Source organism: Accipiter gentilis, chromosome 10 (genome assembly GCF_929443795.1).
Source record: "Accipiter gentilis chromosome 10, bAccGen1.1, whole genome shotgun sequence".
Lineage (NCBI taxonomy): Eukaryota > Metazoa > Chordata > Aves > Accipitriformes > Accipitridae > Astur > Astur gentilis.
The window spans coordinates 40,780,258-40,803,003 of record NC_064889.1 but is presented as its reverse complement, the minus strand read 5'-3'; the positions used below and the strand labels follow the sequence as shown (position 1 = coordinate 40,803,003).

Sequence of the window (22,746 nt, the reverse complement as noted above, 5' to 3'; positions counted from 1 at the left end):
GGCTGCTCTCTCTGTCAATGCCACTGCTGTGTGGATACAAGCACGCACATCTGCAGTGTAAATCAGACCAGTGATGACTCCAGGTTAAAAATAATCCCTGTCAGGTGCAAGTTTTCTGCTGTTCTTTTTTAAATCTGACATTAGTATCCTGATCCAGCTCACAGAGCAGTTGTGTAGGCAAGATGCGTAAGAGCAAGGGAGGACAGTGGAGGGGTGGGAACAAGCAGCCAGAAACTGGACATGCTGCATCACCTCCAAAGCCCATTTTATCCAAGCAGATACACGTGTAAAGGCGTGCTTCCCAGCAGTGTGAGCGGCTGCAGTCGCACATCCCAGGTGGTGGTCCTGCCTGCCAGCAGTGTTGGTGCCAGCAGACCTTGCAGGCAGTGAACTGCTGAGAAAGGGTATTCTTCCAGGGGGTCTGGGAGCTTTCAGCTGTCTGAGCTCCCCAAACCAGCCCGTCCGAGTCCCCAGGCACAGCACAAGGAAGGGTCCTGGGAGAAAGGGGAGCAGCATCCTTCACCTGGATAAACCAAACCCAGGCTGCCCCAGAATTGCATGCTAAGATCATAAATTGGAGCAGACACTTTCTTTTGCCAGCTCTTCTTTATAGTATCTAGCACTGCGTGTGGCGATTCATTGGTGGGTGTCACATCATTACATTAACATACGAATATGAAACAATTATATTAAGCAATTATTATTGTTACCAAGCATAAGGGTCGATTATAATTCCCAGTTAGGAAGTTACAGGCTTTATCAGCACAGCTGATGACTACCTTGAACCATTCAGAACATTTTAAGGCTCTGGGCGGGGCTGGCCCTCAGTCATGGTGACTCCTGGCACCTGTGCAGAGCTCCTGGGATGATCCTGCTTCCACAGTGGGACCAGCACAGTGAGAGCTGGTCTGCAGGTAAGGAGTCAGCAATGGTGCCATGAGGCAAATGAGGAATTTTTCTACTCTGCTGTGGTTTTAATTTTTCCTATTCTGAAACTACCTCAGAAATTTTCTTTGGGGCTTTTAGAGTTATAATTAAGAAACTTCTGGGTAGAGACCAAGTCTGGGGAAATGTATACCAAAAATGGCTACCTGGGAAAGCTTTGATCCAACAGGAGGGAGGGTTTGACACTATATATTGAAATCTGTGTTCCAAAACAGAGTTAAGAATATCAAAGCAAATTTTTTATTTTTTTTTTTTTTTTTTTTTTTACAATTGTATTTGGTTTTGGCTTTCAGAGATACAAGAATAACTGGTTCCCATATAAGTAAAAGAGAGACAGGGAAGAGTTTAAGGAGATAGTGAGGACGGGTGCTCAAAATCCTCACAGCCGCATGCTCTCACTAATGCTCAAAGCACAGCAGGGCCTTTCACAGCAGGTACATATATTACTGCTCCAGATCAAATGGAGCAAAGTGAGTCAGCTTTTATCATAGCCTCTAGCCTAAATCCTTTTATAGGGCTAGTGATGCCTTCGGACTTCTGTCCCCACTCAGGGGGCCTTGGGTCTGGTCTGCAGGACTTGGCTCCTTTTTCTGCAGTGTGGCTGGATCGCAGCCCCCTTCCACAGACAGCCCCCATGGTGTGGGGCGGCTGCTGGGAGAACAAGAGCGTTCCAGTGACCCGAACATTTCTAGAGGAATAGCAGAAGGATAATCAAGAGCCTCTGACAGAGCTTGCAGTTTCAGTGTTAAATAACACCCGCTCATGGCAGTTGAGGAGGGGGCAGGACTCATTCCAGAACTATTAATATAGCCCCTATTTATACTCCTAGGTTCCTGCAAACAGCACAGCAGAGAGCTACAGCTGCAGAGCTAAAATGGAATAAATGTCAACCTCCAGGGAGAAAGTGATCCTTTCCGCCATCATGTGGGGAAGGAGACGGTGAAAGGACAGAACACGGGGCAGGTTTCAGACCTGAGAAAGCGGAGCGAACTGATCGCAGCACCCTGAGATTGCAGCCAGTGGGCAGAGCCAGCTAGTAACCTCCCTGCAGCCGGCAAGTCTGCGCTGATGAGAGGCTGCCAGAAACGCACACTCAGCGTCACACGCAGCACCTACCGATACTGGTAGAGACAAGTCAGGGATTCGAGCTGCCGCTCTACCGATCCAGTACCAGGTGTGACTCAGGACGAAGGAGCAGAACCCTGAAAGGACATTTGGGGGGGGCTTTAAGTGGATTGTTTGCTGGACTGGAAAGATGATGGAAAGCACGGGAGGACCGTATCTGAACACGGCTGCTGTGACATCCCCTGTGGGAATAGCTCGTTTGCTGCAGATGACGTTTGGATGCACCACGTTCAGCCTGGTAGCCCACCAGGGGGGATTCAGCGCGGCCTATGGCACTTTCTGCATGTTTGTCTGGACCTTCTGTTTCGCCATCACCGTCTTCATCATCACCTGCGAATTCACGCATCTGCACAGCTGCCTGACCATTTCCTGGGGAAACTTCACAGCTGCTTTTGCCATGCTCGCCACGCTCATGTCTGTCACGGCCGCAGTGATCTACCCGCTCTACTTTGTCCAGCTCGGCTGTTACCCCATCGGCTGTGAGGTGAGAGACTTTCGCATCGCAGCCAGCGTCTTCGCAGGCCTCCTGTTTGTCGTGTATGCCGCCGAGGTGTTCCTAACCAGGGCAAAGCCGGGACAAGTCACCAGCTACATGGCCACCATCTCTGGGCTCCTGAAGATCGTACAGGCCTTCGTGGCCTGCATCATCTTTGGGGCGCTGGTGAACGACAGCCAGTATAGCAAATACGTGGCGACGCAGTGGTGCGTGGCTGTCTACAGCTTTTGCTTTGTGGTGACAGTGGTGGTAGTGGCCTTCAGCGTCACAGGTAAGACTGCCTTGCTGTGGTTCCCCTTTGAGCGCTCTGTGGTCATCTACACTTTCGGGGCTGTGCTGCTGTACATGAGCGCAGCGGTCATCTGGCCGGTGTTCTGCTTCGACAGCAAGTACGGCTCCCCGCGGCGCCCCGGCCTCTGCGCCAAGGGCAAGTGCCCCTGGGACAGCCAGCTGGTCATCGCCATCTTCACCTACGTGAACCTGCTGCTCTACGTCGTGGATCTGGCGTACTCCCAGCGCATCCGCTTTGTCTCGCACCTCTGAAATGCGGGTCTGCTGCTGCAAAGCCGTCCCAGCAGCGTAAGCAACAGCAGTCGGGGATGCGGCAGGAGACGGAATGCGGGGAAGGGAGGTGCTGATCAGGCAGGTGCACAAGAACCATCAACCAAACTTCAGGGTCAAGACTGGCCGGACCAGCAAATTAACGACCTGCAGTGGGTGGGCTGCAGCTGACGCTGGGAAAAGCCCACCTCCTCCATCATTCAACATCTGCTTCAGCCGCCTGGTGCCAGAGTGAAGAAATGATGCAGCTCAAAAGTTCGGAAAACGGCCTTTCATCTCCAGGCGGCAGAAACGCTCGCTGCTGCAACAGCAGGTCTGCAGGCTACTGGATTACTGAGCCAAATATTAGGAAAGACACCAAGGATTTTGAAACTGTTACCAACGCCTAACCTTAATCAAGTGACTACCCAGGAAGTGGGAAAGTTAAAAGCTACATCAAGGAACACCAGTTCTGGAGATGAAAAACAATCCCTCAGAGTTTGGGTTAGTTTGGGCTGTGTGGTGAGACATGAAATGCAAGTGTGGGAAATTCCAGTCAGGATGTTTCTGAGAACAACCTCCTAGCTGTAATAGTATTTTGAAAACTACCAGTCCTTTCCCTTCCTCTCCTCTCCTCTCCTTTGCTGTGTAGCACAGAAAAAGGATATCCTCAAGCATGCAACTTGGGGGGGGGGGGGGGGGGGGAAGCATGGGACATTCCTATTTAGCAAAAACTAAGTCACTATAGAAATGAAAATTTGCAAAATTGGGGCTCTACTGCCAAGAAACAGGGTGCAGAACAGAGCCCAACTGCAAAATAACCATGTGTAACCTGACATCCTCGCTCAACCAGGACCAGAAGGTACCTTGGCACATGCTTTGTCTCAGTTCATATGCCACTGTTTTACACTCATGTCAAGAATTTTTTTTCTGGAAGCTTAAAGATAAATTCTTGGGGGAGGGAGGAAGGGGATGCAGAGATGAATTGATTTCATGGTGCTGCATAAAAGACCAAACCTGGCGGGGGGTGGGGGGCACACACGGATGGGACATGCCAAAACTTGCATACAACGGTAACAAACTGGGAGCACTGCCTCAGACCAGATCAGGCGCTAGGATTCCCGAGCTCTTTGTGTCACCAACGAGCTGCATTTCTCTGACCCACCCCTGAAATAACACCCACTTTGAAGTCCCACACTGCATAGCTCAGATTTCAAGCTTAATAGGAAGAAATGTCCTTCATTTCTGATCCAGTGAGAAACCAAAGCAGTCTGAGTACTTGTGCAGAAAGCATGCAGACTAGATAGGTTTGATTAAAATCTAAAGTAGCTGACTGTCAAAAGCAAGATTTATTTTTTAACCAAATTAAAATAAAGCTGAATGGCAGACTTACATACTACATCTCCAGAGATCTGTATAGTTTCATCTTGGTCTCCACACAGCTTTTATTTCACCAGACATAGCCCTTCTGCTTTCTGCCAGAAAGCGCAGCTCAATTTATTTTGATGTATGAAGCCTGAACGCAGACCCAAAAAAGTATATACTCAAGACGGCTGAGACCTCTGACTGACGTTCTTTGTAGCAGAGTCACTCAGGAAAAAGGAAGGAAACTTACTTTTCATCAGTGCTTTGTATGGGGTTTGAAAAGCAAAGGAAAAAGATTGTTGGTACAGACTGCGTTAGATAATTCTGCTACCAAGTCAGAACCTGCCTTTAGCAGTGGGAATTACTAGCCCATGAAACAGGTCAGAAATCAGTATCTGGCATAACGGGAATGTACTGAACAGCCTTCCAAGGGGTTTTCCTCTTCCACAAGTCCCCATTAAGGGCAGGAAGTCTGGAAGATAATGGGCCAACAAGAGGCTGGCCAGCTTGTTCTAGGGCATAGACCCAAGACTATCTACTATAGAAACAAAACGGGATATTAGAGCACTTTATTTCTTGCCACTCAAACAACTTAAGGGCTTGTACAAATAAGAAATGCTAACTTGGAAAAAGAAATCCGTTTGTATTGGAGGAGGCAGTGTACAGAGAGCCACTGCACACAAAAGGAACCTTAAGCATTTACGATGCATTCTTTATAAACCCATCAACCTGGACAAATTAAGCTGTCACACTTGAAAATTACTTATTTTTTGTTATTACAGAGCACTAAAAATCAAATAGGTGACTGTGAACCATCATGGCTTCTGTTATAAAACTAAAACCTGTAAACCCCAGGAATATTGCTGTGCAAAAGCACCTTCCTGCAGACCCCGGCGTGGCTCTGAGGGGGCTGGTGGAGGCCAGGGAGTGGGATGTCAGTGGCAGGTGCCCCGCAGGCAGGGGCTGCTTGTCCCCAGAGACGGCGCTGCAAGTCTTTTGGGTAGTGAAGTCTGCTGGAAAGATCCTCAGCAGGTTAACACTTTCTTCAGATGGGCATTTGCTTCCTTTTTGCCATGAAGATTTTACACCAGCTAGGAGCAACTAGCAGGTATATGATAAAATCTGCTAATTGCACAAGTTGATGCAACTTACACAGTGCCAGGGACATAAAGGCCCAAGAGAAATAGCTAACTGGGAAACAATGGGGGTAAAATCTAGTGCCTTCACAATGAGGAGGAAATAGAATTTAACATGGAAATCATGATACCACTGACTGGAGGAGTGGAAAGACAATTCATTGCCAAGAACAGCGTGTTCAGATTTAGCTTTCTCATCTGCCAGCCAAAGACTGAGCAAAAAATGTTAGCATGGTCAAAATGGCAAAAAAAGATTGTGTGGACAACAATCCACTCTTTTAGGAGAAAAAAAAAAAATCAAAACCTCATGCTTCAGTGGTTAAACACTCACTAACCATTGGAAACTATGAGATTACCCAATCTAGGACAGAGAACATCTGATATCTGCTTAATACGATTTTAACAACCTACCCCGTCATGATTCAGTTAATTAAAAAACCCTTTATTTCCAGAGCTTGTCTTTCCCCTTAATTAATAAATCACGATCAAGTAACTTGCCATAAAACAGGCTTCCTAAGACACCAATCATTCTCAACTTTTTTGGTAAACTAACGTCAGAATGTACAAGCAGTCATTTAGAATTATGGATTTGTGCTTGCAGCCAATAGAGACAGCTCCTAAAGAATTCCAACCTGAAATATATGCATATAAATATATATATATATGAATCTCAATCTTTAATGGGTTGGGTTTTAGTTTGGGTCCCTCTTATTCCCTTCTCTTTCTGGAGACTGGCATTCTGCAGCCCCAAAAGATGATGTTTAGGAACATTAATCCGCAGGAGATAGACCGAGATTTATTTCTGTCAATGGAGGAGTAGGAAAAAAGCCGAAGGAGAGGAAAAAAAGCAAGCAAGTGTAGTAAGATTACATTTAGCAGAAAACAGCACTGCCTGGTGCCTGGTTTTTATGGCGACGTATTTCAAAACATCTCGGTCTCTCCACAGTCCATTACTATGGACGTTCAAGTGAAGCCACACCACGGGCCATCCCCACAAAGCACGCGTTCATGCTCCTGCCACGGCTGGGGCCGAACACGCCTTCCACCGGAGAACGCCCACGCTTTCCCGCACAGCAGCCGCCACGCTCGCTGCGGGCGCCTGGCAGCTGCGCCGCCATCCCTCGTCCAGCTGCCGGATCAGAGAGCTGCCGTCCCGGGCAAGGCACAGAGAATCCCCCGGCCCAGACCGCGCGCTGGCAATGCCGGGACAGCGAGGCAGCTGCTGTTCCGGGGTCAACGGCTGCCCAAGCCCTTCGCCAGCCAGACGAGGACCCGCAGGGGCAGGAGAAGCGAAGCGCTTCGGGGTCCCTTCCCTGGGGAGGTAGAACCCACTCGCTGGCCGGACGAGGAGGAAGAGGAGCCGGGAGGAAGGGCAAGAGGGACTCCACAAAGCGCGGAGCGGAGGCAGGGACACGCGGGGATGGCGAGCCGCCTCCCGTGCCCGACTAAGACCTGGCCCCGTGGGGTACAGGGACGCGCCCGGGACGGCCGCTAGCAAGGGCTGGAGCCCGCCCGCCCCGCTGCCACCCCGGCCTGCGGGCACGGCCGGCACCAGGCCGGAGGGGACAGCCGGTGGCGGAGGCGCTGACCGAGGGCGGCCGCGGTCCGGCGGGCCCCTCCCGCTCGGCGGCCCGGAGCCCCTCAGCGCGGCGGCGGGCGGCCCCGCAGGGCACGCGGCGGCGCCCGAAGCTTCCAGAAGGGCGCGCGCCGCCGGCCCCGCAGCTGCGGCGGGAGAGCAGCGCCCCCTGGTGGGGCGACGCGGCGGCGCGGTGGCTGACCCCGCGCGGCCGCCGTAGGCTGCGAATGATGCAACACCGTGTGCCGGTTGCCCCAATAGCTGGCGAGGGTGGTGCCGGGCCGGCTCTCCGCCACTCACGGACGAGGGGCGGTGCCGAGGGGCGGTGCCCCCCGTCCCTGAGTGGCGGAGGGCCGGCGCGGCACCACCCTGCCGCCCGCCGATTTGCCGCGCTCCGAAGCCCCGCCCCGCGGCTCCGCCTCCCGGCGCGGCGCGCGGCCACGTGGACGGCGGCGCGGCCGCCGGTGGGCTCTGGCAGGGCCGTGCAGGACCAGCCGCTCCCCGCTGCGCCGCGCCATGAGCGTGGGGTTCATCGGGGCCGGGCAGCTCGCCTTCGCCCTGGCCAGGGGCTTCACGGCGGCAGGTGGGCGCGTGGCGCGGCGCGGGGTCGGGGGGGCGGCGCGGGGATGGCGGCGCCGAGCCGCCGGGGCTGACGCGCGGTGCCGTTCGCAGGGGTCCTGGCCGCGCACAAGATCACGGCGAGCTCCCCGGACACCGACCTGCCCACCGTGAGCGGGCTGCGGGTGAGTGAGGGCGGGCGGCGGCGCTCCCCGCGGCGGGCCGCCCCGGGCTGACAGCGGCCCCGGTTTCTCCCCGACCGCTGCAGAAAATGGGCGTGAACTTCACGGTGAGCAACAAGGACACGGTGAAGAGCAGCGATGTCCTCTTCCTGGCCGTGAAGCCCCCCATCATCCCCTTCATCCTGGAGGAAGTGGGCCCCGACATCGAGGCCCGCCACATCGTGGTCTCCTGCGCAGCCGGCGTCACCATCAGCTCCATCGAGAAGGTGAGGAGGGGTGGCGGGGGATGGGGGTCCGCTGGGGCCGTAGCGGCCGGCCGGTACCGGGAGGCGTCTGCCGCAGGGCAGCACCGTGCCGGAGCTGGCCTTGAGGCGGTCCCGCTCCTCCAGCCCCCCGGAGTTGATGCGAGGGACGGGCGACACTTGTGCTGCCCAGGGCTAAATCACTGCTGTGGCCGACCCATTGCTTTGGGTCACCGTTGCCCGTCCTCATCGGAAAAAGCTATAGGAGACTTTATGCCAGCTCTTTTATTACACGAGGTGCTGTCAGGTCTTTTCTCTCAACAGAGGTGAATTTCCCCTGAATTTCTGCAGACTCTGTGCTAAGTGTCTGCAGGAGCTATTTTGGAGACTCGTGAGCTGATGTGGGAATGAGGCGTTCGGGGTGTTGTTCCCCACAGCAGCTCTGCCCAGCTTGCCATGTGCTGGTACTATGAAAGACTTCACATTTAAGTTTTGCACGCTTTGGCTCAGAGCAGAGAGTGTGGAGTACAGGAGTTTCTCTTTTCCCTCTGCTTGTGTTGTTCTTGCCCCTGGGGAGTCCCTTCCTAGACAGCCTGTTTGGTATGCCAAATATGCACTAAAGCTCATTTGTGTCTCTTCCTTCTTTCTTTCTTCCTTTCTTTCTTTCTTTCTTTCTTTCTTTCTTTCTTTCTTCTGTGTCCAATAATTTTCTGCCCTAAGAAACTCTCTACCTTCTGCCCCACACCAAAAGTGATCAGGTGCATGACCAACACCCCTGTGATTGTCCGGGAAGGTGCTACAGTCTATGCCACTGGGACTCATGCGGATGTGGAGGATGGGAAGCTTGTGGAACAACTGATGGCCAGTGTAGGCTTCTGCACTGAGGTGGAAGAGGACCTGATAGATGCTGTAACAGGGCTCAGTGGCAGTGGCCCTGCGTATGTACGTGCTACTTCCTCAACTTGTGACAGTCTTGGGGAGAGCAGTAGGCTTCGCATGCAGTGAAAGCCTGTGCAGCTTCAGTTTGTCAATTCTTGTTTTTCTGATCACTCACATTTGCTATGGGACATGTAATCCAGGTATCCAGTTTATAACCAGTTTGGGTCAACAACAAAAGTCCATTACCAGTCGGATGAGTCTGAAGTCCATAGCCATCAGGCAGTGTCCGTGTGTTCATGTTGCAAAATGTGGGCCTGTAATTAGTATGACCCAGCAGCTGAATTTCTCTCATTCCCCCCACTCCTGCTTTGGAACTAGTGGGAGGGAAGCCCGGCATAGTAAAGGGGGAGGCATCCGTTTTGGAGTAGAGACGTTCAGTCACCTTCTTCCTCTGTCTGGTCTCAGGCGTTCACTGCTCTGGATGCTCTGGCGGATGGGGGAGTGAAAATGGGACTTCCCCGCAGGCTGGCTGTTCGACTTGGAGCACAGGCTTTGCTGGTCAGTACTTCCTCCTCCAGAACACATTTGAGTCTGTGCCTGCTCTGTGCAGACTATTCTGCACATCACGGTTTGAAATAATCTCAGTCCTCTTACTGAATCTAATTTAAAAAACGTATTTGGTTTGACTGCACGCAGGTTCCCGGTGATGGGACGTAGGAAGTGTCCGCAGCAATCTGCTGGCGCTGGTGGTGGTGTGGGAGCTGGGGCCTGGGGCACCATGACTCCTCTGCAGGCTTTTTCAGCTCTGAAAAGTGTTTTGGCAGCCTGCTAATGGCTTTCGGGCAGGAACCCAGTTTTGCCCACTGTGAGTGTTTGGTGCTGCTCTGCGCAGTGGAGAACAGGAGTATTTGACAGTCGGTTCCTCAGTCAGAGCTCTGGCAGCTGTTTTCTCTTCCTTGCTACAGGGTGCTGCCAAAATGCTGTTAGAATCTGAGCAGCATCCTGGGCAGCTGAAAGACAACGTCTGCTCGCCCGGGGGAGCCACCATCCATGCCCTGCACTTCCTGGAGAGCGGTGGCTTTCGTTCACTCCTAATCAATGCTGTGGAGGCTTCCTGCATCCGGACAAGGTGGGCAGCTACGAAGTCCTAAAAAGCCAGCAAAACTTGCCCCCCACACTCCCTGTCTCTTCCTTTTGCTATGTCTTTCTCTCCCACCACCCCATTGCAGGGAGCTGCAGCATTTGGCAGACCAAGAGAAGATCTCCCCAGCAGCCATAAAGAAGACTTTGTTGGATAAGGTGAAGCTGGAGTCTCCTTCTCTGTCTGTGGCATCTGCCAGCAAAGTCAGTCTGTTCACCAATAAGAGCCCCAGCTGCAAGAACAACTGACCAGGCTGCTGTAGTCTGGCTGTGCTGAACATCAGTCTCCTCCATGCCCTTGCTTTTTTGTCCAAGGAAGAATGCTCGCTCTGAATGTTGGTGTCCCCCATACCTGGCTCTTGGCTTGCAGCAGCTGTGGGGCACTGCAACACTGTAGAATAGGGTCTTATAACCTGTAGTGGGGTTGGTGCAAACTGTCCCTGGCATTGCTGTTCTCTGTTGGGCAAGTGTGATGCCATCATTGGACCTTCATCAAGGGCATTGTCTGTCCAGAAGCCTTGGATGCTTCTAGGACTCAGACAGTGTTTGTGGTGTCCCATGCAGAAATGGTTTCTAATAGGATTTTTTTAAGAGGTTTCAGAATGCCTTTTGGTTTCAAAGGTTTGAACCAGGCCCAGACCCCTCTTGCCCCGTCTTGCATCTGCTGTCAGAGCTTGTGTCTTGTCATTGTCTTTACTAGCTAGAGCAGGTGCTGCCACACAAATGCAGTGCTGCGCACTACATTAGAGGCTGGGCCCTAAAGCACCTCTCAGAAGGGACCAAAGTGCCTCTGCCCCATCTGCCTTGACTTTCAGAGACAGATGGCGTGAACCTCTGGACCACACTCCGTTTCTCTCTTTGCTGGCCACCCCTTTTCTCTGCTCTGTCTGGTTTGGGGAACCATGAACTGCTCTCACTGTCCCTCCTTTGTTGCTAGCCTTGCTTGGGTGGTTGGGCAGGTGGAGGGGTGGTGAGTGCTCCCTTTTCCCTCTGTCTCTGACACTTCTTCATGCTCTCCATGGGCAGAATCTGCTCCCACGTGCCCATGGATATGTTTCAGCGTCACTGTGCTCCCCGATGCTCTCCTTGCTTTGGAGCAGCCGGGAGCAGAGCTGAAGTCAAGGACAACCTCCTCCAGAGAAAGCTGCCTTCTGTACCATTCCCTTAGACTCAAGCAGGGTTTTGTACTCAGCTGCTGAGCTACTGCATGGCAGTAGGGGTCTTCCTCAGCACCTTTCCTTGCATCAGGCTGTACCTCTTTCTTGGTGTTTCAGTGTTGATGCCTGTTGACAGTGGCTGCTCTGCTTTGGTTTGTGCAATCCAGCTGTGTTGTGGTGGACTGGTTGTCCCTTCCAGACAGCACTTCTCCCAGCAGAGCCCCTGGGCTGGTGAAATCCAGTGCAGCAGCCCTCAGTGTCACCTTGTGTTGGCACAGTTCTGTCTCTCTGGTGTTTTCTAGACTGTTTCTTTTTTCTTCCTGTTTCTCTGAAGGTGTTGCACTGCTAATGGCTAGAAGGGGAGAACACCTAGAAAAAGTTCAGGGCTGCTTCATGCAGTTGCATTCCTAGTTCTAAGAATACAAGACTAAAGGGAAACACTGAAGTCATCTACTCTGGCTTGCAGCTCAGATCTTGTCCCATCTCACCTAGTTTGTCCTGCATGACACCTAGGAGGAAAGTCAGTCCTTGCTTGACACAAAAGAGGTTCAGGGAGGACTTGAGAATGCCTGATGCCTGTCCAACAACAAGTACTTGCTTGGTGAAATGCATCCAGATGACTATGTTTTTGCAGAGGTGGAAGACCCTTGCTTTTCTGGTCTGGACAATTACCCAAGTCTGACTCAAATTTATGAGCAAGAAACAGCAGCAAAGTATGGGTCCAGGAGCAGTGGTCCCTTCTGACCCTGAAACTCCAGTATTTGTGAGGGAAGGAATCTGGTCAGGGTTGTAGCAGCAAGCAGAGGGCGGCCCTGCTCGACCCCTCCTGCTGCCTGGCAGAGCCCTGAGTGCCAGGCCAGGCGTGAGCAGGCACCGAGGGCAACGCAGCACCTCTCTTCCCTGGGCCCACTGGGGAAAGGGATGAGTGAGGGTTGTAGACTCGAAAGGGCAGAAGGGACCAATGCTCTAATTGGAGAGAAGGTGCATTATAGCCCATCATCTAGAAGGACGGTTAACCTGTACTTCAGGCACAGTCTTGGGAGCCAGAGCAGCAGAGCAGCAGCAAAGAGAAGATTGCATCTACTGCTTTCTGCAATTTCTTTATAGCCAATGTCCCCGCATAGCTTCCTTGCCTCTTTACTTTTCTCCCAGAGCCCGAGTCCTATCCCAAGTCAAAAAACTGCACAAAGAATGCAAGCTGCCCCTACCACTTTTATGGGGCTTCAGTGGGAGCAACAGGCTGGAGGGGATGGAATGGATTTGGGCGGATAATTGTCATACTGTATTCTACCTTGGGGTATACTGGGGGAGTGCTGGTAAAAGATGAATATTTCACATGGGCTTATTGTCTCCTGAGGAATCTTGGACATGCAGGTGATGCAGGAAGAGCATTTCCGTATTGTTGCAGAGCCTGCCAAAGGTGCTAGTAATGTTAAAAGTGTTTTTAGCGTTAGGCTTTTGGCTGGTAGCAGGGCATGACCCTACAGGCATGACAGATGGCTACTCCTCTTTCCTCTTTACATAATAAACTGCTTCTCTGACAGAGAGCTCTGGCTACTCCCCGCTGTTTGGACCAAGTATATCTCTTCCGCCTGGCAGTTGCCATTGGGTCCTTGCTGCTCACAGTGAGTGCGCTTCAGGTGTGCTGCAAACCTGTCTTTGAGACTGGTTTGTCTGGGCATGCGACTGGGAAGCGTATCGGCCTCTTTCTCCTTGTCACCCATGGTTCCTGAGCAACAACATAAAAGTTATCCTAGCACCCTGTGCTACCAGTTTTCAGATATTTAAAGAGAATGGGAGGAGGAAAGCTGCCTGGCTGAAATCTGACATGAGGGACTTGGAGTGTTAATCCTTCTCAGAGTATCCCAATCCTTTAGGCTTTCTAGCGGTTCTGCCACTGCATACAAGATACCATGGGAGGCGAGTGGGTGCCGCATGTTCCTGTTTCCCTGCTGAGGCTGTGAATACCCTGCACAGACAGGCCAAGCTGGAAGTCAGATGGTTTAAGTGCTGGCTGATGCAAAATGAAAGGGAGTGTTGCAGAAAGTGTTGCAACTTGCCTGATAAAAGTATGATGGAGAATAAAAGGTAGGATGGCTGAGCTTGAGCCTCTCTGCAGGGAGACTTACTGACTGCCCCAGCGCACCCCCAGAGAGGCAGAGCTATAGATGAACTTCCTAGATGCTTGTAGGCCTGTAACTGAGCTGGCCACCACAGCAGATGGAAAACCTAGCCTGTCAAGGGCTACAGAAGAGCCCTACAGGACTCGCGTTCAGGTCCCTGCGTGCACAGCAGAGAACAGCGGTGCTGCTGCTGAATGCGCAGGGCCCAGACTACCTCCTTAGGAGCGTGCTTTCTCCATGATGTTGCCTTAACTCCCATATGCCCAGTTTCATCGCAGCACCTTCCACTTGTCCCCTCGTCCTTGTCTGCTGTACTCATCTTGTCAGCCCTGCTTTGCTTGTAGCACAGCAGTAAATGCGGTAGGCACCGGTATTCCTGTGTTACGGACCCACAGTTAGAGCAGAAGAGGTGGAAACACATGTGGAGCAAGCCAGGCACGATCTGGGAGAGCAGCATTTCACAGGAGAAGAGCCAGCCCCAGTCCTGACGCTTTTCAGCCAAGGCTTGCTTCGGCACCGTCTCCAGTGCCTAGGAGAGCTGCTGCGAAGCCTTCCTCTTTAAGTCAGCATTTTCGGTGGAGACCTTGCTCCTCTGTGCAGTTTCAGCAGCTCTAAGAAACTGTGGATGCAGCTGAAAGGGAGCGTGGGGCCCCCCGGGGGAGAGGACGCCGGTGCTGCTGGCCACGCCGGGGCGGGCAGCCGGGCTCTCCTCCGCGCTGGGGCCAAGTTTCAGCGAAGGGCGTGGAACAGGGGGGGCACCCCCGGGGGGAGCGGCACCCCCTGCTCCTGCTGCGCGGCTGTTCCTCGCTGTACACCGCTAACACGCGTGGGAGCCCGGGGCAGGCGGCCACCCCCCCTTCCCGCTGCCCCGGCCGCCGGTTCCGAGGCCAGAGGTGCCGGAAGACCCCCTCGCTGCCGATCCACCGGGGCGACGGGCGCGGCGGCGGCAGGGCTCGCCCCGGGCCGGGAACTGCCCCGCGCCGGCGGGAGGAGGCGACACCGGCCGGGATCAGGGATCCCCCGCGGCTCCCGGGCGGGCCTTACACGCCGGGCGGAGCCCCGCGCCTGCGGTCGGTCGGTCGGTGCGGGCCGCCGCCACCGCCGCCTCCCCTTTAAGGCGCCGCCTCCGACAGAAACGCGCGTCCCCCTTAAGGCCCGGGGCGGTTGCGCCGGGCGCTTCATGAATGGAGCCACGTGACCCAAACATCACGTGACGCGTCCGTGAGCGGCGGCGGCGGCGGCTCGCGGCGTCCCGGTCCCTCCCAGCGCGGCCTCCCCGCCCGGCCCGGCCCCGGCGGCTCCGTGAGGAGGTGAGCGCCGCCAGCGCCGGCTGCGGTGGTGGGCGGTGGCGGGCGCGGCCCGGGCGGCGGGCGCGGCCCTGGCACCGGGCGGGGCGGGGCGGCGGGCGCGGCGGGCCGGTCCCCGGGGGCGGGCCGGGGCGGGGCGGGCCCGGTATGGCGGCCGGGGCCGCCGCGGGTCAGCGGGTGCCGCGCGGGGCCGCCGCCGCTGACTCACGGCGGGGGTTCCGGGGCCGCGGCCCCCTCCCCGGCGCCGCCCGTCGCGCCGCCCGCCCCTGTCCCCCGCCCCGCCCGGTCCCCCGCCCCGCGGCCGAGCAACAGGTGCGCGGGGCCGCCGGCCTAGGGCCTGTCCCCGCCGCCGCCTCCCGGGGCCGCCGGCGGGCGCCATGGGCGCGTCCCGCCCCTCCCGCCGGCCCGGCTCGTCCTGCGGACCGACCGGCTGCCCCCGGGCCGGGTCCCGTGTCGTCGTCCCCCCCCCTCCCCTCCCGGAGCCCGGCGCCGCCGCGGCCCGGCCCGCAGCGGGTCCCCGCTCCCGCGAGGGGCGGAGGCGCTGCCGCGGGCGGGTCCGAGGGCCCCGCCGGGCGGGCGGCCCCCGGGCGGGGGGGACACGACCTCAGCGACCGGCCTCGTCGGCGCGGGCTTTCTTCTTGCCGGGTGATCTCCCTCCTGACCGGGAGAGGCGGAGGTCCGGGGAAGGCGAGGATCCCCGAAGGGCTCTGGGTCGTTCCTGGCGCAGAGGCTTGGCCGCAGGCAGGACAGCCGCGCTTCCCCGATGCCCCCGCCCCGCCGCTCGCTCGGCGTGGCCGGTACCGGCTGGGAGAGAGCCGGCGGCCGAGGGGACGCGGCTGCGAGGTTCTGGCCCCCGTTCCGTAGGGGCCTGCGGACTCGGCCACCGCCCCCACTCCCCCCCACCCCGGCCGGAGCTCCCGGTGCCTGGTGGGTGCAAGGAGCGGCGCTGGAGGTCTGCTCGGTGCTCCGCGTTGCAGCGTCCTCGGAGCTGAGTGGGTTCCCTCTGCGGTGGGAAGCACACCTTTCCGGTGGGACGGGGGAGCAGGCTGCAACGCCTGACCGACGCGGAGTGTCTGTGTGTGTGCACGGGGGGGGGGTGTCTGGCCGTCCAGAGCTGGGGACGGCTCTGACTGCCCAGGGCGTGCGGTGCTTGAGCTGCATGGTTCGAGGAAGGTGCTACCAGGAGGCTGGAAGGGGTCTCCGAGAGCCAGCTCTTTCCTTTTTCTGTGTAAGCAGAGTTAAAACCATCTGGGTGGGCAGATTCCTTGAGGCAACAATTGCTGTCAAAGTGCCCTGGGTTGGATGTGAGCTCACCAGGGACTCCCAACGGGAGGGTGGGGGGGGTGTTGGGTGGGCACAGGAGAGGCACTGTCCTGACTTCATATGCAATTGGGGAAGTCATCTGATTTCTTTGGATTCCCAAGGGGGCTCTGTGAGCTAATTCGCAAGAAAGCAAATAAACAGAGTATGAAATCCACGCTGGGAGAGAGAGCTCTCATGCGGCATGCCCGACTGCTGCCAGTGAACCACGCTCCTCTGCCTGCCCGGTGCTGCGGAACCCGTTGTGGAGCACAGCCCCTTCCTCTGCCTCCCTGTCCCTACCGATGGGCCTCCTTCCCTCCCTTCTTCCCTCCCGGCGCCGTCTCCGGGCCAGCCTGTGCTGGAACGGGTGACGTCACCGTGTTTACACGGGGCTCGTGGCACGGTTCTGCGATCAGGAATGTGGAGAATGGGGCCCGCGTTGAATCATGCGCGGTGCTGTCAGCTCCCTTGTGCTGCCTTTGAGCTGAGGAGAGAATTGGCTGCGCTTGTGCTGAGTTCAGGCCTTTTGAGCTCTGGGGAAATGTGTTGAGGCTGCATTTTCTTCATTGCAGTCATTGCGTTTGGCACTTTTCAGTGTGATCTTTCTTCAGGAAGCTATCAAAAGCTGAGCAATCAGCAGCCTGGAGAGTTAGGCCAAGTTTGGTCTCTGTCTTGGTGCCAGTTCTCTGGGTGTCCTCTCTGTGAGCTGCCAAATAGCCCTGTCTCTGATCCTTCAAAGGGGACCCAGAAAATAGCCAACAACTGGTCTCGGGGTTGTTCTTCCCATTCTACTGACTGACTTGTGTGTTGCTGCGTCTCATTCTGATCCCCTTGGGAAGGGGGACGAGGAGAGGTGGGATCACCAGGTGCTTTTGGGGACGATCCTGTTACAGCTTTGATGGTGGCTGTGGGAGGCTTCTGCTTGAGGAGGCTGGGTTCCTCTGGGTAAAAATGCTGCTTGACTCTTAAAAGTTCATGCAAAATTAAATTGCTCTTGTCAGGGTCTGGGACCAGCCTCTTCTCTTGTCTGCTCCTAGCTCTCTTGCCCCCATCTTGGCATTAGTAGAAGTCGTGGTGCAAAGGCAGGAATGAGTCGCTGCCTTTGCAGGGTCCGGACTCTGTGAGCACCCCTGTCGATTCCCCGGTCTGCCCTGGGGAGCTCTCTTCCCAGTACCCTGCCTGATGCAGCACGCTTGTTGCCTTGTTTGTTTTATTTCAGCTCTGCTGTAATGAAGGAAGCTTGAGTGCTTGCCAGGCAGCTGGAAATTCTTTAGTGCCGCCAGGCAAACAAATTTATGTAGTCCTACTGACCATACCTGCCCTTGGCTCCTTATACTCACCAGAGGACAGCGCAGAGAGGTGCTGCAGGGGTGACATTATTGGTCTCCCCAGCTATTGCCTTCTCTCCTTTTCCCAGCAGCCATGTTGTTTGCTAAGTAGGAGCAGAGGAAAGGAACGCAACGGTGTGGCAGAGAGTGAAGAATGGATTTTATGAAGCAGTCGCTTGTGTGCTGTCTGCCCTGTGTTAGCCTGCTTCATTGCAGCTACCTTCCTTGGATAGCAAAGTGACCCTTTCTACACCAGCACTGTCGGGTTGTAGCGGACATCTCATTGGAAGGAGCATTGTCCTCTGGGTATAAATAGCCTGCCTCCTGGCAGGCTGGAGGCTTTGGGAACGTCTCTGCCGGTGTCCTGGGGAATGCTGACCCCGTTCACCTCTAATAGGTGGTAGATGCATTGCGGGGAGCCTGCACCGCAGCTGCTAGAAGAGCATAAATTCGTATTTGCTGACTTGTGCATCTGGTTCTTGGCTATAACTGTACATCAGTGCCTCTTACATTTAGCAAAGCAGTAGCAGACAAAATTGTTGTTGGCTGTTTGGCACCGAAGAGACAAAAGGTAAAGAGGTGTTCATAGAGTGCACTTGCACAGGAACGCTCAAGGAGGTGTGCCGTTCCTGGCAGTTGGAGGTGCAGCTATGTCTGTTGAGCGGTGTCCGAGCGGATGAATTCATTGGGCAGCGTAGTAGCACTCTGAACTAAAGCCTGAGGGAAGGAGGTATGTAGGGATAGAAACAGGAGCTTGGGTATAAATCACTGTAACAACAGGCCTGGGAATTGCTCTTACCAGTTCTGACGTCCTGTCTTAGGAGTCTGTTCTCCTCCAGTTTTGGCCACCCTTAATCTTTGTTTTCTTATGAGCATACCTTGGCTCTGAAGATAAGGGAGGGAGAGGGTGGTTCTAGGCCCTGACATTGCCAGGGACCGACAGGGACTTTCTCACAGAAAAGACCCACAGCTGGGGTCAGCTTTGCATGATGGGGAGAGGTGAAGGCTGCTGAGGTCCGAATTTATGATGGGATTCCAGTGTGCCCAAATGCTTCCTTGTGCTGCAGCATCAGGTTGTCCTTCTGTTACCTGGGAAAGGTTGGGTGCAGAACTTTGACTTGAGCCTGGATGGGCTGGCTTTCCTGGGAAGCAGAAAAAGTTTGGAGAGGCGTGAGCACAGCAGTGGTGTTCTCCCATCCCGCAGGATGCCCGGCAAGGCATGTTGTGAAGGCAAAGGCTTCCTCTGTGCTCATTGCCCAGGGTTGCGTGTTCTTGAACTGTACTGTTTTGGGTCCTTGGGGCAGCTAGAATCTGGCAGGGCTTTTGTCCTGAGGAGTTTCTGGGCTGTGCTTGGGCACCTGTTGGAGGGGCTGTGTGAGAGCGACTGGCTGCCTTGCTGTGCTTGGGAGTGACAAGGATGAGGCTGGGAGCAAGAGGCGCCGAGTGCCGGCGTGCTGAGTCAGCATGACTGGCCTGGAGCAGCCGTGCTCTGGACCCAGCCTGCTGCCTGCCAGGCTATTTTTAAAAATGTGGCTTCCGTGTATTCTGACTCCTCCTAGTTTTTTAATTTCCACCACCCCAAGCAAAAAAAAAACCCAGCATTGCCACAAAGTCTCCCTGGGAGTAGGGGTGTAGAAGGGCAGCAGTTTCTGCTCAGGGACAGAATCTGCTGCTTGTGAGTCCAGGTCAGTCAGGTGCTTGTGGAGCGTCGTCCGGGGAGGGGGCAGTGGGATGTGCAGCAGCCTGCGGTGTTGCTGCTAGACCCTGCCACGGGAATGTCGCAGGCTCTGCTGCATCTTGGGGGACTAACTTGACCTTCCTTCCCTTCCAGAACCTGATTGACAAGGCTGTCGTGTTATGACGACCCCCAACAAAGGAAACAAGGCCTTGAAGGTAAAGCGGCAGATGGAGGAAGGGGGTGCGGAAGGCGGGTGCAGGCATCCGCTCCAGGTTTGACAAGTGTGTGCTGCCTTCTCTTCCAGGTGAAGCGGGAGCCAGGCGAGAATGGGACCAGCTTGACAGATGAGGAGCTGGTGACCATGTCTGTGCGGGAGCTGAACCAGCATCTACGGGGCCTGTCGAAGGAGGAGATCATCCAGCTGAAGCAGCGTCGGCGCACGCTGAAGAACCGGGGCTACGCGGCCAGCTGCAGAGTCAAGCGTGTTACCCAGAAGGAGGAACTGGAGAAGCAGAAGGCAGAGCTGCAGCAGGAAGTGGAGAAGCTGGCCTCCGAGAACGCCAGCATGAAAATGGAACTCGATGCTCTCCGCTCCAAATACGAGGCTCTCCAGAACTTCGCCAGAACCGTGGCCCGGAGCCCCGTGACCCCTGCGCGGGGGCCTCTCACCTCCAGTATGGGGCCCCTCGTCCCTGGCAAGGTTGCTACTACTAGTGTCATCACAATAGTGAAATCCAAAACGGACGCCCGGTCTTAGTGAAGCGAGTGTTGCCTGAGCTTGTCTGTGCAGGGCAATTAGGCACAAAACCAGCCTGGAATCCCCAAAGCACAAACCCTCCCCACATGGGTCCGGGTTCCTTCTACTTGGCCCAGGACTGGCCTGCTGATCACTCCAGTTTTATTTTGTTGTGTCCAGATTGGTATGAGCAGTGGTGATGCGTCCCTTGTCCTGTGCAGACAGAGCCTCCCACCCAGCGGTCTGTAGCCCTCGGGCGCCCTTGGGACAGACTGTGAGATCTTGGTTTTCTACCCAAAGAAAGTCTGTGCAGCGTGGCCGACGGCAGGGCGACGGAAGGGCTTGGGGAAGGTCCGGAGGGAGGCTTTCTTCCTGGGGGCCGGGAACCCTAATTTTCGGTCACTTCCAAAGGCTTTATTTCATTACTCTTCCAGGTGGTGCATCTTGGTGCCTGACTGCCAGGCACCTGAACCTGCTGCTTTTGTCTCATTTGGTACCCGTAGTTGCAGTTGGGGTGTTCTGTGTAATAGGTTTTTATTCCTTTCTAGGTGTCCCTCTGTGCCCTAACAGTGGGTTTCCTTCAGACGTCCGTTGCGTTAGCCGTGTAAACCAGCAGTGGTGGAAAGGAAGATGCTGTCGTGCCCTGCTGCCTCTGCCCCAGCGATGGGGAAGGAGCTGGGACAGGGCCCTTGCGGGGGCCCAGCACCCCAGGGGAAGGAGGGAAGGTACCGTGTTGACTGCAGGCCGGTTTTGTGCCTAATGTGTTGCACTGAACAAGACCAAAATCACTAGTTGTTCCCGTGTTTTGAGGGTATCAAGTGTCTCTAGTGTGATGGTTTACACAACCAGTTTATGTGGTTAAATAGCCCTTTATTTAAAGAGAGAAACATCGTTTTAAGAGTTATTAAATTATCTAAGTTTAAAATCAGACAGAAGAGAGAGCGTATTTATAGTCAGCTTTTTTTATCTGAGAGGGCGAGAATATTTGACCATATGAATGGCGAAATATTCTCGGAGACTTTGCTAGTTAAAAGTTAATAAATAAATAATTTTAAAGTTTCTCATGAACCTCCCGCAAACTGTTTGTGGCTCTGAGGTTAGTTTTTATAAAGAGTTATCAGACTTTATTTATAAAACTTAGAAAAAGACAAAAAAAGAGGCAAGTCCTGTTTGATATCTTTTTGCAATTGTACCAAAAGTGACTTATTCTTGACCTTGCTGGCTTCCGTTGTGTCCCCTTGTGTTGCGCTCTCTGTGCTCTCTGAGCTCTTGCGTGGCGCTGTGGTGTGGTGGTGCCAGTGGCTGCCTTTGCCATGTGCTGTTGTTTCATGCTGCCGTCATTTTCCCTAAGCTCGACCGAGAGATTGAGTTGGAATCTCTCCGAATTCTCCAGAAGGATTCTGGCACACAGGCAAAGGCGCTGCTGTTCTCGAAGGCAAAAATGAATGGCTGGTGTGACTAAGTAGTGATGCCTGCCCAGAAAACGCTTCTCTGCAGAGGCATGCTGCAGGGGCATGGGCGGCTTGGGCCCCTTGCTGAGCAACTGACACTGAGTAACTCTGTTACCTGAATGGGGAAAACGTTGCGCTTTCCTTCCTCCAGCAAGGGTGGTAGAGAAGTAACACAAAGGAGAATTGTCCAAGTTTAGGAGGAGACTGACGGGATTTAACTCTGGAATTGGATCCTGTGGTCAGAACTTGTGTTGCTCTTGCGGCTCACCTGACAAGAGGGGCAAGTCTGCCTGCCTTCTGGGCAGTGCTGGACCAGCGCTAGTCCTGAGTGTGTGCATATTACTGAAAATTAAGCTGTGGCACGGTTACTGTCTTTCCTGGTGCAGCTTCTGTCTGTGGGTGTTGGAAGAGTGCTTAGACTTACAGCTGTGTGACACAGCTGAGAAGCTATTTGTGGCCAGGCTGCATTTCCACAAACACTTTGATCCCCCTCTCCCCTCCCCAAAGATCTGAGCTGATTACTGAGTTGTTTTAGAGAAGCAGGACGTGGGGGTGAAGTCCATGTGATCTCCTGGCTGCTGAAAGTCTCCTGAGCAGAGGGGACAGATCAGGATGGCACAGGTGAAACTGCAGTCTTGCAGGGAGGTGTGGTTTGCCATACTGGGTGGTTTTTGGTGATGTGTTTCTCATGTAGCTGAACTGATACTGCTGTCCTCTGGGCTGAGAAGCAGGTAAACCTGACGAAAGTCGCAATGTGACAGAAGAGGAGCAGGTAGTTGGTGGAGGCTTCCTGCTGGAGGGGGAGATCAGATTTTCTCTGATTGATTGGGAGTTTAGGGAGAAGCTGTTTGGGATGCTTTTCCCAGTGAACTTCCTGAACAAGGAGCGGGTTAGAACATTGCGTCCAGGCTTCCCCCTCCTCCCAGCCCTGGGCTTTGTCTTCTCTGAGCTGAAGTGCCCGACATGCCGCTTCCCAGCTGTTCACCGGATGGGTTACGCACCGAGCAGCACTCAGCACAGAACTCTGGCCTCTAACCTTTGTCTTCCAGCTGGTGTCGCAGTGCCTGGAAGAGGTGAGGTGTTCCAAAACACAGAGACCTCCGGTTGGCCTGGGGTGTCAGTCCCAACCCTGTCCCTCCTGGTGCCAGCCTGAGATTGAACCTGGCTAGAGTGCCATTCCGAACCCAGCCGGAGGCCTGACCTCAGCAGGGTGAGCAGCCAAGGTTTTGTGTACGGGGCTGGTTAGGAACTGAGCTCCAGGGGCTGGAGGCTGTGATGTGAGGAGAGCCCCATCCACAGAGCAGACGATGACGGGCAATCCTACAGCCGTGGTGAATGTGCTTCTGTCGTACTCTGCAGCAAGGAATGTCCGCGTCCTTCCCTGCCGGCCAGGTGGCAGCCATGCTGTTGCCAGTAAGAGACTGTGCGGCTTTGGAGTGAGACCGTGAGTCGGGAGGACAGAGCAGGCGGCAGCGCTGAC

General features: G+C 54.9%; 3 protein-coding genes across 9 annotated transcripts; all 3 read left to right on the top strand.

The window, feature by feature from the left end:
• The first annotated feature begins 1,890 nt into the window (after window positions 1-1,890).
• Window positions 1,891-3,776, top strand: MYADML2 (myeloid associated differentiation marker like 2). The gene has a single exon (XM_049812449.1). It carries the CDS (start codon window positions 2,201-2,203, stop codon window positions 3,107-3,109), a length of 909 nt encoding a protein of 302 aa, XP_049668406.1. The 5' UTR covers window positions 1,891-2,200; the 3' UTR covers window positions 3,110-3,776.
• Window positions 3,777-7,617: 3,841 nt separating this feature from the next.
• Window positions 7,618-12,899, top strand: PYCR1 (pyrroline-5-carboxylate reductase 1). Of its 5 annotated transcripts, none has more exons than XR_007507515.1 (7): window positions 7,618-7,766; window positions 7,856-7,926; window positions 8,010-8,189; window positions 8,886-9,107; window positions 9,510-9,602; window positions 9,741-9,909; window positions 10,010-10,150. XR_007507515.1 is itself a non-coding variant. In XM_049812662.1 (7 exons), exons 1-7 carry the CDS (start codon window positions 7,700-7,702, stop codon window positions 10,431-10,433), a joined length of 957 nt encoding a protein of 318 aa, XP_049668619.1. In that variant the 5' UTR covers window positions 7,618-7,699; the 3' UTR covers window positions 10,434-12,899. The 5 variants fall into 5 exon arrangements, 4 of the variants coding, with proteins under 4 accessions (XP_049668619.1, XP_049668620.1, XP_049668622.1 ...); XM_049812662.1 differs by lacking the exon at window positions 9,741-9,909 and adding an exon at window positions 10,274-12,899 and having other exon boundaries at window positions 10,010-10,173; XM_049812663.1 differs by lacking the exons at window positions 7,856-7,926; window positions 9,741-9,909 and adding an exon at window positions 10,274-12,899 and having other exon boundaries at window positions 8,917-9,107; window positions 10,010-10,173.
• Window positions 12,900-14,679: 1,780 nt separating this feature from the next.
• On the top strand, window positions 14,680-20,875 carry MAFG (MAF bZIP transcription factor G). 3 transcript variants are annotated; one of them, XM_049812461.1, is made up of 4 exons: window positions 14,680-14,774; window positions 19,233-19,294; window positions 19,384-19,779; window positions 20,364-20,875. In XM_049812461.1, the coding sequence occupies exons 2-4, from the start codon at window positions 19,259-19,261 to the stop codon at window positions 20,421-20,423; spliced, it is 492 nt and encodes a 163-aa protein (XP_049668418.1). In that variant the 5' UTR covers window positions 14,680-14,774; window positions 19,233-19,258; the 3' UTR covers window positions 20,424-20,875. The 3 variants fall into 3 exon arrangements, with proteins under 3 accessions (XP_049668418.1, XP_049668419.1, XP_049668417.1); XM_049812462.1 differs by lacking the exon at window positions 14,680-14,774 and adding an exon at window positions 15,901-15,999; XM_049812460.1 differs by lacking the exon at window positions 14,680-14,774 and adding an exon at window positions 16,127-19,086.
• Window positions 20,876-22,746: the final 1,871 nt, after the last annotated feature.

Bases quoted from the DNA above. Each gene is read 5' to 3' on its own strand.
- PYCR1 (XM_049812662.1), top strand. From the start codon at position 7,700: ATGAGCGTGGGGTTCATCGGGGCCGGGCAGCTCGCCTTCGCCCTGGCC. The intron at 7,927-8,009 runs GTGAGTGAGGGC...CGACCGCTGCAG, and splicing joins CCACCGTGAGCGGGCTGCGG to AAAATGGGCGTGAACTTCAC. The intron at 9,108-9,509 runs GTACGTGCTACT...GTCTGGTCTCAG, and splicing joins GTGGCAGTGGCCCTGCGTAT to GCGTTCACTGCTCTGGATGC.
- MYADML2 (XM_049812449.1), top strand. From the start codon at position 2,201: ATGATGGAAAGCACGGGAGGACCGTATCTGAACACGGCTGCTGTGACA.
- MAFG (XM_049812461.1), top strand. From the start codon at position 19,259: ATGACGACCCCCAACAAAGGAAACAAGGCCTTGAAG. The intron at 19,295-19,383 runs GTAAAGCGGCAG...CTTCTCTTCCAG, and splicing joins AAGGAAACAAGGCCTTGAAG to GTGAAGCGGGAGCCAGGCGA. The intron at 19,780-20,363 runs GTTGCTACTACT...ATTCCTTTCTAG, and splicing joins GGCCCCTCGTCCCTGGCAAG to GTGTCCCTCTGTGCCCTAAC.